This window comes from Laccaria bicolor, genomic scaffold (assembly GCF_000143565.1).
Source record: "Laccaria bicolor S238N-H82 LACBIscaffold_94 genomic scaffold, whole genome shotgun sequence".
In the NCBI taxonomy this organism is placed as follows: Eukaryota; Fungi; Basidiomycota; class Agaricomycetes; order Agaricales; family Hydnangiaceae; genus Laccaria; species Laccaria bicolor.
Genome location: NW_001889965.1, coordinates 67695 through 77765, shown reverse-complemented (window position 1 = coordinate 77765; position 10071 = coordinate 67695). Strand labels below are relative to the sequence as shown.

At 48.7% G+C, this 10071-nt stretch overlaps 1 protein-coding gene across 1 annotated transcript in view; it reads right to left on the bottom strand.

The window, feature by feature from the left end:
- LACBIDRAFT_335545 (uncharacterized protein) overlaps positions 1-2989 on the bottom strand; it is a gene marked incomplete at both ends in the record, with an annotated part of 3329 nt that extends 340 nt beyond the window's left edge. Inside the window, 30 exons of the mRNA XM_001890391.1 lie at positions 36-38; positions 106-108; positions 176-178; positions 247-249; positions 317-319; positions 387-389; positions 457-459; positions 527-529; positions 597-599; positions 668-670; positions 738-740; positions 808-810; positions 878-880; positions 948-950; positions 1018-1020; positions 1088-1090; positions 1158-1160; positions 1228-1230; positions 1298-1300; positions 1368-1370; positions 1438-1440; positions 1508-1510; positions 1578-1580; positions 1648-1650; positions 1714-1716; positions 1773-1860; positions 2190-2301; positions 2355-2437; positions 2489-2709; positions 2792-2989. Of these exons, the coding sequence (XP_001890426.1) occupies positions 36-38; positions 106-108; positions 176-178; positions 247-249; positions 317-319; positions 387-389; positions 457-459; positions 527-529; positions 597-599; positions 668-670; positions 738-740; positions 808-810; positions 878-880; positions 948-950; positions 1018-1020; positions 1088-1090; positions 1158-1160; positions 1228-1230; positions 1298-1300; positions 1368-1370; positions 1438-1440; positions 1508-1510; positions 1578-1580; positions 1648-1650; positions 1714-1716; positions 1773-1860; positions 2190-2301; positions 2355-2437; positions 2489-2709; positions 2792-2989 (777 nt within the window). The remainder of the gene's footprint in view (positions 1-35; positions 39-105; positions 109-175; positions 179-246; positions 250-316; positions 320-386; positions 390-456; positions 460-526; positions 530-596; positions 600-667; positions 671-737; positions 741-807; positions 811-877; positions 881-947; positions 951-1017; positions 1021-1087; positions 1091-1157; positions 1161-1227; positions 1231-1297; positions 1301-1367; positions 1371-1437; positions 1441-1507; positions 1511-1577; positions 1581-1647; positions 1651-1713; positions 1717-1772; positions 1861-2189; positions 2302-2354; positions 2438-2488; positions 2710-2791) is intronic.
- Positions 2990-10071: the final 7082 nt, after the last annotated feature.

Below are 10071 nucleotides of genomic sequence, written 5' to 3'. Positions count from 1 at the left end.
GACAAGCAGGAAGAGCCAGCCAGATCCTGACTTACATCCTGTTCAAAACCAAGAGCATGCTCTGGTCAGCAACATGCAGGAAGGGCCAGCCAGATCCTGACTTACAGCCTGTTCAAAACCCAGAGCATGCTCTTGTCAGCAACATGCAGGAAGGGCCAGCCAGATCCTGACTTACATACTGTTCAAAACCCAGAGCATGCTCTTGTCAGCAACAAGCAGGAAGGGCCAGCCAGATCTCTGACTTACATACTGTTCAAAACCCAGAGCATGCTCTTGTCAGCAACAAGCAGGAAGGGCCAGCCAGATCCTGACTTACAGCCTGTTCAAAACCCAGAGCATGCTCTTGTCAGCAACAAGCAGGAAGGGCCAGCCAGATCCTGACTTACAGCCTGTTCAAAACCCAGAGCATGCTCTTGTCAGCAACAAGTAGGAAGGGCCAGCCAGATCCTGACTTACAGCCTGTTCAAAACCCAGAGCATGCTCTTGTCAGCAACAAGCAGGAAGGGCCAGCCAGATCCTGACTTACATACTGTTCAAAACCCAGAGCATGCTCTTGTCAGCAACAAGCAGGAAGGGCCAGCCAGATCCTGACTTACAGCCTGTTCAAAACCCAGAGCATGCTCTTGTCAGCAACATGCAGGAAGGGCCAGCCAGATCTCTGACTTACATACTGTTCAAAACCCAGAGCATGCTCTTGTCAGCAACAAGCAGGAAGGGCCAGCCAGATCCTGACTTACAAGCTGTTCAAAACCCAGAGCATGCTCTTGTCAGCAACAAGCAGGAAGGGCCAGCCAGATCCTGACTTACATCCTGTTCAAAACCCAGAGCATGCTCCAGTCAGCAACAAGCAGGAAGGGCCAGCCAGATCCTGACTTACAGCCTGTTCAAAACCCACAGCATGCTCTTGTCAGCAACAAGCAGGAAGGGCCAGTCAGATCCTGACTTACATTCTGTTCAAAACCCAGAGCATGCTCTTGTCAGCAACAAGCAGGAAGAGCCAGCCAGATCCTGACTTACAGTCTGTTCAAAACCAAGAGCATGCTCTTGTCAGCAACAAGCAGGAAGGGCCAGTTAGATCCTGACTTACATTCTGTTCAAAACCCAGAGCATGCTCTTGTCAGCAACATGCAGGAAGGGCCAGCCAGATCCTGACTTACATCCTGTTCAAAACCCAGAGCATGCTCTTGTCAGCAACAAGCAGGAAGAGCCAGCCAGATCCTGACTTACATCCTGTTCAAAACCCAGAGCATGCTCTTGTCAGCAACAAGCAGGAAGGGCCAGCCAGATCCTGACTTACATCCTGTTCAAAACCCAGAGCATGCTCTTGTCAGCAACAAGCAGGAAGAGCCAGCCAGATCCTGACTTACATCCTGTTCAAAACCCAGAGCATGCTCTTGTCAGCAACAAGCAGGAAGAGCCAGCCAGATCCTGACTTACTTCCTGTTCAAAACCCAGAGCATGCTCTTGTCAGCAACAAGCAGGAAGGGCCAGCCAGATCCTGACTTACATCCTGTTCAAAACCCAGAGCATGCTCTTGTCAGCAACAAGCAGGAAGGGCCAGCCAGATCCTGACTCACCCACTGTTCAAAACCCAGAGCATGCTCTTGTCAGCAACAAGCAGGAAAGGCCAGCCAGATCCTGACTCACCCACTGTTCATAACAAAAGCATGATCCCATTAGCATCTACTTAAGGCCCACTGGATGTTGGCTTACCACCTGTTCATATATATTATTTTGTTCTACCACTGTACAGTCAAGTAAGGTCCACATACCATATGTGGAAAATAATTCAGTATCTTCTCAACCATCTTCCTCCACTCTCTCTTTTCTTTGAATAACTTCCAATCTGGAAAGACAACTCTGTTATTCTAGATAATCAGCAATTTACCAGCATATAATTCAAAATGAAGCAACTACCTTTTAATTGCATATTCAATTGACAGAGCCACATTATTTTGCTGCACTGTAAGAAACAGCTGTAAGAGTGTATCATCTGAAAAGGTGGCTGCTGTCTTCCTCAGCAGTTTGCTGCAGTCACTTGTGGGATTTTGCATATCTGTCAAATGCAATTAATCTATTGTCAATGAGTAAATGAGTTTGTTATACCTCGAAAATACACATGATCCTTGGGAGGATACTTTCTCTTGAAGAGTTGCTTGCCAAATTTCTCTTCAAACCTGGCAACTGACTCTTCTGGAGCTTTATTTGCAGCATCTTCAACATCCATTCCAGTATCAACCAGGTGTTTGATGGTTGGAGCATCAAGCATATCTGCTTTTGTAAACAGGACAATAACAGGAACTGTGCACAAAAAGGAAAGGTGAAATTCATGAGATTATCAATAGTTTACACACCTCTACCAGTCCCACACTCATCAAAGAAAGTTAACTCTGCTCTTGTAAATGGTCTGGCTTCATCATTAATTGGGATGCAGTACCTACACAGGGTGTATTCAGATGCACTTTAATGTCACAACTCAGTCACTCACCAAATCACATGCAGATGATCCTTAAGCCGGTTGTTGGTTGAACGTTTTTGCAGAAACTCCTTGACTTTATCCAGCTCAGATGTTCTGCCTGCTTCAAAGCCACGTGAGTCATGAAAGACAAATGCTGTATTGCTCTCAAATATCATTTCATTCTCAATATCGTGCTCCCCTCTCTGCCACACTTTCAGTAAAATGTAATAGGGAGTGTAGATCCACATTACCTGTGCAGTTGGATTGAGCTCAGACAAGTCAATCTTTTTCACATCAATAATGATAGATGATGATGTCTCGAGCATGGAATACCTCATGACCCTCCGGATTGAAAATTTTCGGCTGTTCCGTTGTATTGCAAACTCGCTGGAGGATGGTTGTCTTCCCCGCGTTGGCGCGGCCAATGATGAGGACGCGAAAGCGGTTGGTGAGGTTTCGAACTCTGCGTGCTCGTCTCTGTTGTCTTTCTATATCCTCTGCGGCCTGGGATTCAACATTCGAAAGAGACATTTGTCGCTGGGATGCCTGAGATGGTGGAAGTGGTGAAGAACCAAGATAAGCGCCACGCAGTGTATTGTTTGGTTATGCTGGGTCAGCCACTCGAGTGACGTCACTGACTCGCTTCTCGTTCTTCCCAAGTTCTTCCGTTCGTACAACTTGATTCCCTTCACTCAATTTCCAATATATACACACGTCATTGGCTCCTCAACTGAGCTTTTCAATCTGCCCACGACGATCGTGAAAGCGCGCAAGTTTGTTGCCAGATTTGAACATCAACCAAGCGGCGAGGGAGTGCGAGGGAGAGGGTGAGTACAAATCTCAAGTACTCAAGGTTAACTTACCCTGAAGTTTTGTTACAGTCCAGGTGAATGCCCCTTCGAGTCGCCATTCGAGCTCCAGCAGTGGCATGAGTTCGCCACTTAGTATAGACAAGTCTCCTCGGCAGCGGGCTTCTATCTAGGACGTCATTTTCCTTCATTGACCACGTACTAGAGGACTTAAACTACAGTGACTGAAGACCCGGAAGGTTGAAGAAGTGGCTGTAACATGAGCAGTATGAGACTAAATCCTACTTGGTACGATCATCAGCTACAATTCTATCGTGATGTGCCATCCCATTTTGCCAATGAAGTCCCCGTCTCAGCCAAGATCACTGTTCTCCCCCATTTTCCCTTCTCACACCCCCTACGCATTTGTCCGTGAACCGCGACGTCCGTGTAGGTTTCCACGTCCACTGGTGGCTTGAAGGCGTACCTTCGATCTTGAGTATGCTCCCCACCATCAGGGGAGAAGGCTACGTGAAAGCTTGTAAGCAATGTGGATCCACATCGAATGACACAACCCACGCTGTCCCTACCAAACTATGTTCGCCCTTTTCTTCATTGCCGTCACGGCTAGCGCGTCGTTCTATCGTCCAACAGCAAGCTAGCCACAGATAAATATCAGAACTACGCCGCACAACCCCAAGAAGTGAATGTATGCTTGCCTTTTTCCCCAGTTCCTCTTAAATGGGGTTGCTACCACTTGGGCGAGCAAGCTCTCAACGAGACTTTGTTAGTGTCCCCGGCGCGCATCGAGCATGCTTTTCGGTGTCTCCGAGCGTTTGCACCGTAAAACAGCGACGGTGAGTAAGAGATGACGCCTCCTTCGTAACCCAACTTCCCCACATTCGAACTGGGATGCCGCATGAATACGCCTATAACGCAAGCTTGAATGGATGTCAATCTGGACAGAGCTAGCGACTGCTATTTCTGGGTTTTGAGGAGTCGAGGTGGTGTTGCTCGTCAAAACGCTGAAAGCCGTATTCAATCGGGTCGTCTTCTGCCTGCGTTCTAGAATAGAATTCAGTAATTACGTGAGTTACGACAGAGATCGCTGCAAACGAGATAACACTACCATTCACAATGACTTTGCAATTTCAGTTTGAGCGGAAAAGGTTGTCCGTAATTACACATGACCTTCCTGTCGAGTGGCAGGGATTGTAGGGCCGATCTGTGCAGGAAGGATTTAGGGAAATGCGACATAGGCGTAGTAGACAACGTACCACCGCGATTCCGACTCTTCAATCCAATTCAAGTCCTAAATGCGAAGGTTTTGTGGTTCCAGTTTGCCGACGTCATGGCTGGTGAAGTCCTTCCAACCAGTCTCAGACAAGGGTTTGTAGCTGGTGGAGTGGTTGCACCAAAATCGACGTTCCATTTTGTCGTTTCCCGTGGCCCTGATAGAAAAGCCAAGATAAGTATACATGGTTCGTACATCACACTCGACCCACCTAACCGCACAGACCAGCTTCTCCCGTTCCGCGCTAAGCAGCAGCGCACGTCTACGTAGTTCTGGCCACTGGATTTGAAGCCGGCGGTGAGAAACCGTTGGTTAAAATTGGGTCGGTTAGTCCGTCTTGAACAGTGAGTAGCGCTTTTCTGGCAGCCTGAAAGATAACTGATTGATAGATCAGATATGAAGACCTCCCGTCGATGAGGGCTTACCATCTCAGCACGTTAAACTGTCCGGACCATTGGGTGTCGTGACTGTCGTCGTGATCCTGAACCTGATGTTGGTAAGCATACAGATAAGTGAGAACGGATATGACAGACGCACCTCCACTTGAAGCGTCGATGTCCTGCTTGTATCCTATGACAGCGATGAGATGCACGAGTTTGCCCCCTCTTATTTGACATGTCATTTTGGTGAAACACTTCAAAAGGGCGTAGGCCCTTACATACGACGATTCCACAAGCTGAGCCGATCATGTGCATCGAGTTGTGAAACCCTTCTGCGGTCAAGATTTGTCGCGACTGATTATCAGGGAGTGTGTGAGAGTTGGAGTGGGGGACGATTCGCTTTATATCTAGAATGATCAAATTCGTACAAGGTAATAAGCTCAAGAAGAACTCACAAACAGTGCGTAGATGCTAGTTTGTATGAGCGCCAGGCTGGCAGTGCCTAACACGTAACAAGTTGCAGCCACGGCTTATGGGAAGGGAAATCCTCCTCCCTTCGCACACTGGGCAGAAACCTACTAATTCCAATGTGGCTTCGAATACAGGAAGGGTGCTCGGTTTTGAACCTGGGACCCACAAACATTGTCACTCTGGAGAAGATGACACCGAAGAGTGCATTGCTGGCGGCCTCGATGACGCGCAACTTCACTTTTCGATTCATAATTAGATCAAGAAGTTTCCGTAAAACCGTAAGACCTTACAGGACACCACTTTCACACTTGCCATTTGAACCGAGGGCCAACTTTTGTGAGGGAAGAAGGATGATGTCCCGCCCAGTGGTCAAGAAGTCAGATGGTGGTGAACGCCACGATGTCCTTAACGGGAAGAACAGTCAGCTTCAGAAAAGGCGCCAACTTGAAGCGCAAGAAACAACTCACCGTGAAGGGCGCAAGATCGGAATCTCCACACACTTGAAGCCACCCCACTCTGCACCGACGTCGCTGTTTACAGAGCCGCAGGTCATAGAGGTCTTTTATCTCTTTAAACACACGAGGCCAGAAACACGGTTGCTGATCGACATCTTCACGAAAGTCATGGATGATGTTGGTTTTTGGAGGAGGCCCATGGAGTTTGAGAGCCTAGCCAGGGGCCTTCCTTACTGAGGCCAAGAAGATGCGAAAGAGGCCTTCGCCGACGAGGCCTGGGACGTAGTGGCAGTACGGGTCATATTCAGAGATGGTAGAGAGGTAGATGGAGCCGGTGTTGGCTGCTTTGTGGGCGTAGTCGGCCATCCTGGTTTCAGTTTTCCAGAATCCAAAGTTGAACTCGACGAAGTGGGGGTCGAAGGCGAACTCGACAAGGCCACGCCACGGTAGCAGGAGTGAATGGCACCCTCGAAGATGAAGTCAACGTTGAAGACTACAAAGAGGGAACAACACCCGTACCGTGCACGATACACTCCTGCAACGGTTTGATGGGCGAACATGTCCCGCATAAACATCCCTCGCTCTCGTTTGCATCCGCCATCCAAGATTGGGCTTGAAACGCACAGCAAAATAGTGAATCCCAATTCCAAGAGACTATGTGCGTATTGCGTGGAATAGAGGTTGTGTCCCAAGTCCAACCTTTCTACACATCATTCAGGCCGAAGGAAACCCTGGCATTCCTCCTCTTGGAAACCTGAAATCAAGCACAACACCCTCAGCCGCGCGCTGCGCCCACTCAGCATCGAACATGTCGATTCTAACAATGGAGGAAGGACTTTGCGTGGCGATCACGCGGAGATGACGAGGCAAAGTTCATGTTGTTCGAGGAGTAGAGGGAAGTTTGGATGAGGGTCTGGATGAAGGGTCGATGAAATTTGAAGTAATAAAAAGAGGCAGTTTAGGCGGAAGACGCGGGAATCGAAGTGGAATAGAGGATTGAGGCGGAAGGAAAACTTTGGAGAAAAACTTTGTTGAGGAAGGGCCGAGTGCCAGTCATAATATGGGAATCAAATCGAAACGCCCTCGTCGAGATTTCAGTGAGATTTCAATCTCCTCTGCTGGACACCATGCAGCTGTTCGAGGAGGTTGTCTGCACGCAGTGAGGTGGGCCATGTAAACTCGGATGGCGGGATTAGGATCTGAAGGGGAGAGGGAGTGCGAAGGAGTCTAAGGGTCGAAGCCATACGATTTTGGTGGGTGTGTAGTGCTTCAACGAGTTCTGGTTTACACCGACGTACTCGTTGTGGACAAGCAGTTGTGGAGGGCCTGTGAATAGGCCTTCAGCAGGACTTGATCACATCGCACGCTTCTGAGGGTGGCAAACATTATTGTAAAAATTTAATGAAAGAATCTCAACATTCGAGAGACGTACCTTTGTCTCAAAGTTTTCTGTTTGTGGTGCAACTCAAGGCCAGGGTGAAGATAGTCTCCCGTAGTCAGCCCTATAAATATCACGTTTGTCTCTTTTAAGGGGAAGGGAAGTCGACAGTGATATATGAGAAGGGAGTCGTATTGCCGTATGTTTGCAATTGATTGAGTTGTCTACATAGTAGTAGAACGTTGACCTGTTCCCTACCACCATAGGTTCCAAACGTTGCCTTCTTCGCCGTGAACGTGGAATTTCAGCAAGACGGTATTGCGCGTGCTCGCCGATCAAGGCGTTGAGAGGAAAAGCGCGAGGGGTATCTTGGATCAGGCGTACTTGTGTCATTCCCTTCTTTCATGTTTGCCTATGAGTCGGCAATGTTCCGCCTGGTAGTCCCACTCAGAGGCAAATTCCGTTTTGTTCTTTCCATTCCAGTACGCTCTTCAACAATATTCTCTCAATAAGTGGCGATTGACGTTAATTTCAACAGCTTAGGTTCAATGGGAGAGGTTGCGATGTTTGACGAAGTTCGGTTTTGGCCCGGTTAGAAACGCCAGCGACGCCGTGACCAGCTTGACTACGCAAGTCTTGAGCTACTCAATTTGACTACTTATTTCCGTGAGGCGTTATGAGGTGGGTCTTCTTCCGGTTTTCCTCAACCGACTCATCAGATTGATCTTTATGACGAAGATTCGCAAGTATTAACTGGATGCCAGTAGTACAGCCAAAGAACCCAACCTGGGGTCTCACTACCTCATTCAAGAGGAGCCGAAGGGCTTTAAGGGGAGGCTAGAAGACTTACGAAACCTTGGGGATGGCTCTTACCGAAATTGTGAGTTGCGCCATGCTCATTCTACTGGCGAAAACACTTATCCAGAGTTTAGTGTGAAGACTTGTTGAATCACTTTGGCGAACCAAGGTTATCGCTATTCCTGTGGAAGGGTGCGGAGCGCCTCACGCAACTATCATGACTTTCAACCCTTTACTACACCGGATGCAAAGCTCCATCGTGTGGCGTTGGCATAGGGAATCACCCGTTTCGCGGAACGTCCGCGCTCGGACCCACGTCTTGCAGAATCCCTCAGGGAAAGGTCGACGAACTTTCCATGACCCCTCGTCATCTACAATCGGTGCTTGTCTTTCAGGGGGTGCCAACGCCAACGCGACTGATCTTGTCGTGAAGCACATTCTCCGTACTGCGCCGTGGAAGTTCTTCGTGTCACGTTTCAGAAAGACGCCTAGTGGTTGGATTTCGATGCCTCGGAGGAACGGGAACGGGGTGACCTCACAATACGTTCAACCAGTTTGCTATAAAAGTAAGCCTCGTTGCTGGCTTTGTTGTGTATGTGCTTACCTATCATACTAGGTCTTGGCTCTTATCTGGATTTTCACCCAACACGACCCAACACGCACGCTCTTTTTTCTTGAGTTGGTGGTACACCCGTATCGGGTTCAACTTTTGGTCAACACGTTAAGGAAAGCTTCTGCTCATTTTGGCCAGAACGAGTGCTGGCACCTTGAACATCGCCTTCTAGCATTGCAATGATATTTGCGGGCGTGAACCACGTCGACGCGCATTTTCATGACAACTTGGGATTATTGTCCGCCAGGTGAGCAAGGGCGACACGTCAGAATTTTACCTACTGACTATTCGTTATGCCTACATAGCGTTTGTTACATTCTATTCGCAATTTCACCTTCTTCCAAGCCAGAAGCACGTTCGCAACCGGGGGCTTCGATTTCATATCTAGGGGTGGCGCCGCACAAATTTCTAACATGCAATCACGAGTCATATCTCATCCCTCACAAAGTCAATGCAAGCCGTAGGTTGTGGAGACCTGAGGAGGAGCACACATGGTTCCACTCGACTGTCAGAGTTTGACACTACTTCTTTCAAATGTGACCCGCTCCTCTCCGTAAGTACGCTTTCTATTCCCATTTTCTCTCGCCTCTAAAGTAAGTTGTATCTAGATTATCAACTAGCCGCAACGTAGCCTGGCCAACAGTACGTTCGCAACCGAAAGGCCTTGGCGTGCGCTGGCACAATTGTGGACTTTGTAGAACTTCCAACCATCATACGATGCCCTTCCTAAGCACTGGTCTCCGACAGCATGGCGGAAGTCATAGGACACACCTTGTACTCACTTCGGATACCCAAATCACCCTTTGTTATTTTCCGCGGACGCTTCTCGAGGCGATCTCCACCTCAACACCCCTCCTGAGGACGGTCGTGAACAACTGATGACACTACTAACCTTCTGTCTCGCTTTTCATTCCAACGGACTCAATAGCAACACTGCTCAAGCGCTCGCAGGTGATACCGTCACATCCTCTGACAGTCACACCGAGCGCCTTATCAGACAAACGAGGCTAAAATTTCTATTTCAGTCAGTCTTCACCCATGCCTGCCGTGTAAAGCGTGTTCCGAGCGCTAAACACCTCCCTTTCATTAAAACCACCATGTCTACCGCGAAGGGTAGCTCAACGGGAAGCCCCAGCATTGAGATTACAGGTAACCTCCCAGGTTTTTGCCCCCTAAGTCAAACATCTGACACCCATTGGCTAGAAATCTGCGTTGAATCCCAGCACATCCTCAAATCGGTCCAACTTTCGATTGGATCGTTCGAGCGGGAATCACCTTGTCTCCTGAATGCAACGACCCACAACTTTGAGTTGTCATCCCCCTGGTGAGCCGATGATCATGTGTAGCATTGGACGACAAACCCAGTCAAAGCAGTCAACTTTCGCCTTCAGAGTCCCTCTATCTGCAAGTCCGATTCCGCGGATTTTTCGTGCTGC